Source organism: Ursus maritimus, unplaced genomic scaffold, assembly GCF_017311325.1.
Source record: "Ursus maritimus isolate PB19 unplaced genomic scaffold, ASM1731132v1 scaffold_5, whole genome shotgun sequence".
Classification (NCBI taxonomy): Eukaryota; Metazoa; Chordata; class Mammalia; order Carnivora; family Ursidae; genus Ursus; species Ursus maritimus.
In genome coordinates this window covers 85,120,209-85,122,587 of record NW_024426663.1, presented here as the reverse complement: position 1 = coordinate 85,122,587, position 2,379 = coordinate 85,120,209, and the positions used below count along the sequence as shown (strand labels likewise).

At 35.9% G+C, this 2,379-nt stretch overlaps 1 protein-coding gene across 1 annotated transcript; it reads right to left on the bottom strand.

Moving 5' to 3' along the window:
• Positions 1-824: 824 nt before the first annotated feature.
• LOC103680594 (olfactory receptor 2AK2-like) lies at positions 825-1,766 on the bottom strand. The gene has a single exon (XM_008710092.2). The coding sequence runs from the start codon at positions 1,743-1,745 to the stop codon at positions 825-827; it is 921 nt and encodes a 306-aa protein (XP_008708314.1). The 5' UTR covers positions 1,746-1,766.
• Between the last annotated feature and the right edge of the window lie 613 nt (positions 1,767-2,379).

Below are 2,379 nucleotides of genomic sequence, written 5' to 3'. Positions count from 1 at the left end.
GGCATGTTCCCTGCTCAAAGCATTTTTATTTGCTTCTTCCTATGCCTATAACATTCTTAATGACATATCCACTGAAATGATTTATTAAACTCACTTCAATTTTTGACTAAATATCACACACATAGTTGCCCCTACATTGGACTATTTGTAAAACAAAACTCTCTGGCTTTCCCTTTTCTGGCCTCCTGGCTTTTCTTCCTATCAATTACTACTTTTTGATATACTCTAGACTTTTCATGTCCACTTGAGTAGTTTTATGTCTCTCCACATTGAAATACAAACTTAATGTGATTTGAGTTCTGTCAGTTCTTACCTTTATTTACTCCCATATCTCCAGTGCCTGCAGTAGTGCCACAAACATATTTAAAACCTGAAATCATTTGTTGAGTGAATACATGAATGTCTGAATTATTAACACTGATCCATATACACTTTATTTTTTTACATATATCCTCATAATTTTATATGTTTGGATGGATTTTTTTCCTTTTCATTGTACTTCAGATATTAAGGAGTACACTACAAAATATATGTTTCAAGATGCAAACATTGAGTTAACAGGATTGAAATCTGTTGAGTTGAAGCTAAATAATGTTGACAATGATACCACTTTTCCAGATTTTAGATTGGAAATCAATGTAGTTTCAATACCTATGATGAAGCCATTCTGATGCCAGCAGGAACCAAGATATTTATCAGTTTATTTATTTTATAAATATTTATTTGGGTTCACATATTCCAAACCAGTATTCTAGGCAAATTGATCTATGTTGTTCAAAAACAATAAGGGCTTCCCAAAGTGACATTTCCTATACAAATATCTATCATGTCAACAATCTTCTCATTGCCCCTGTAACCTCTTTATTCCTCAGGCTGTAGATAAATGGGTTCAGAAGAGGTGTGATAATGGTGTAAAACACTGCCACTGCCTTATCCTGTTCTGGAGAATGCAAGGAGTGTGGTCTTGTATAGGTAGAGAGAGCAGTCACATAGAATAGGCTTGCCACAATCAGGTGAGAGGAACAAGTGGAGATAGCCTTTGTCTGTCCTTTACCTGAGCTCATCTGGAACACCACGGTTAGTACACGGGCGTAGGAAGCTAGAATGGCCATGAATGGTAGCAGAAGAATAACGAGCCCACTCAGAATGACTGTATACTCATACTGCGAAGTATCCTGACACACCAGTGGTAGTAGAGATGGAACTTCACAGAAAAAGTGGTTAACAACCCGAGACCTACAAAATGGAAGTTGAAATACATACAGCGTATGTATTAAAGCATTAGTAGAACTACTGGCCCATGCACATGTGACCATAAACCAACAGATCTTCTTGTTCATGAGTACAGGATAGTGCAAAGGGTGACAGATGGCTACATATCGATCATAGGACATGAAACCAAGGAGAAGTGCTTCAGTCCCACCAAGGGCCAAGAATACAAATGCTTGGATCTCACAGCCGAAAAATGCAATGGTCTTCCTGCTTGTCAGGAAGTTAGTGGTCATCTTGGGCACTGTGGTGGAGATGTACATCATGTCAATAAAGGATAGCTGACTGAGTAGAAAGTACATAGGAGTGTGCAGTCTGGTGTCCAATCGAATGAGAAGGACCAGTATGATATTCCCCATCAGAGCCACTGGAAAGAGGATTATAATGGCTACAAAGAGGAAACTGTTCATTTGGCCATATTGGAAAAGACCAGAAAGTATAAAATCTGTCTCTACACTTTGATTTCCCATCTTCATAGTTTAAATTGAAACATCAGAAGAGATCTTATGCCTAGATTCCATGGAAGACACTGACTGTCCTTTAAGAGAAAAGAAAGTGATTATTATTACATGCCTTTTATTGCCTATGTATCATTTTCCCAGCCAAGTGAATTATCAAGACCATACACTACTTTTATTTTCTTCTTTCAATGAGGGGAAAACAGAATTATCTTATTACAGTAACTTTCAGAGAGTAAGTCCTGTATGATCAAAGCTTAGTCAAAATCGTTACAGACAAGACACATTTTAGAGAATGTATGGTTGCTCGATTAATTTCCCTTAGCCTTTACTCTTTTCTTTTAATCATCCAATGTATTAGTCCCATTCAATCCACCAGTGAATTTATGGCAGTATTAAAATTACTTTAAATTTCTGTCTAATTTGAAAAATATATATATGTATGTGTATATATATATTTTTTGGATAAGTACAGAAAACTTAATCCTTTTGTTAAGTATATACAAGATTCTTTATTCAGGGTTCTTTCCATCTCTGAATCCAAAGATAATACTGTGAAAAGTACTTGAACCTATGAAGTTGTAAAAACATCTCCATAATGTCCAATCACTCAGCTTTAGTCTATAACAGTTATATCATAGTATAAACACAA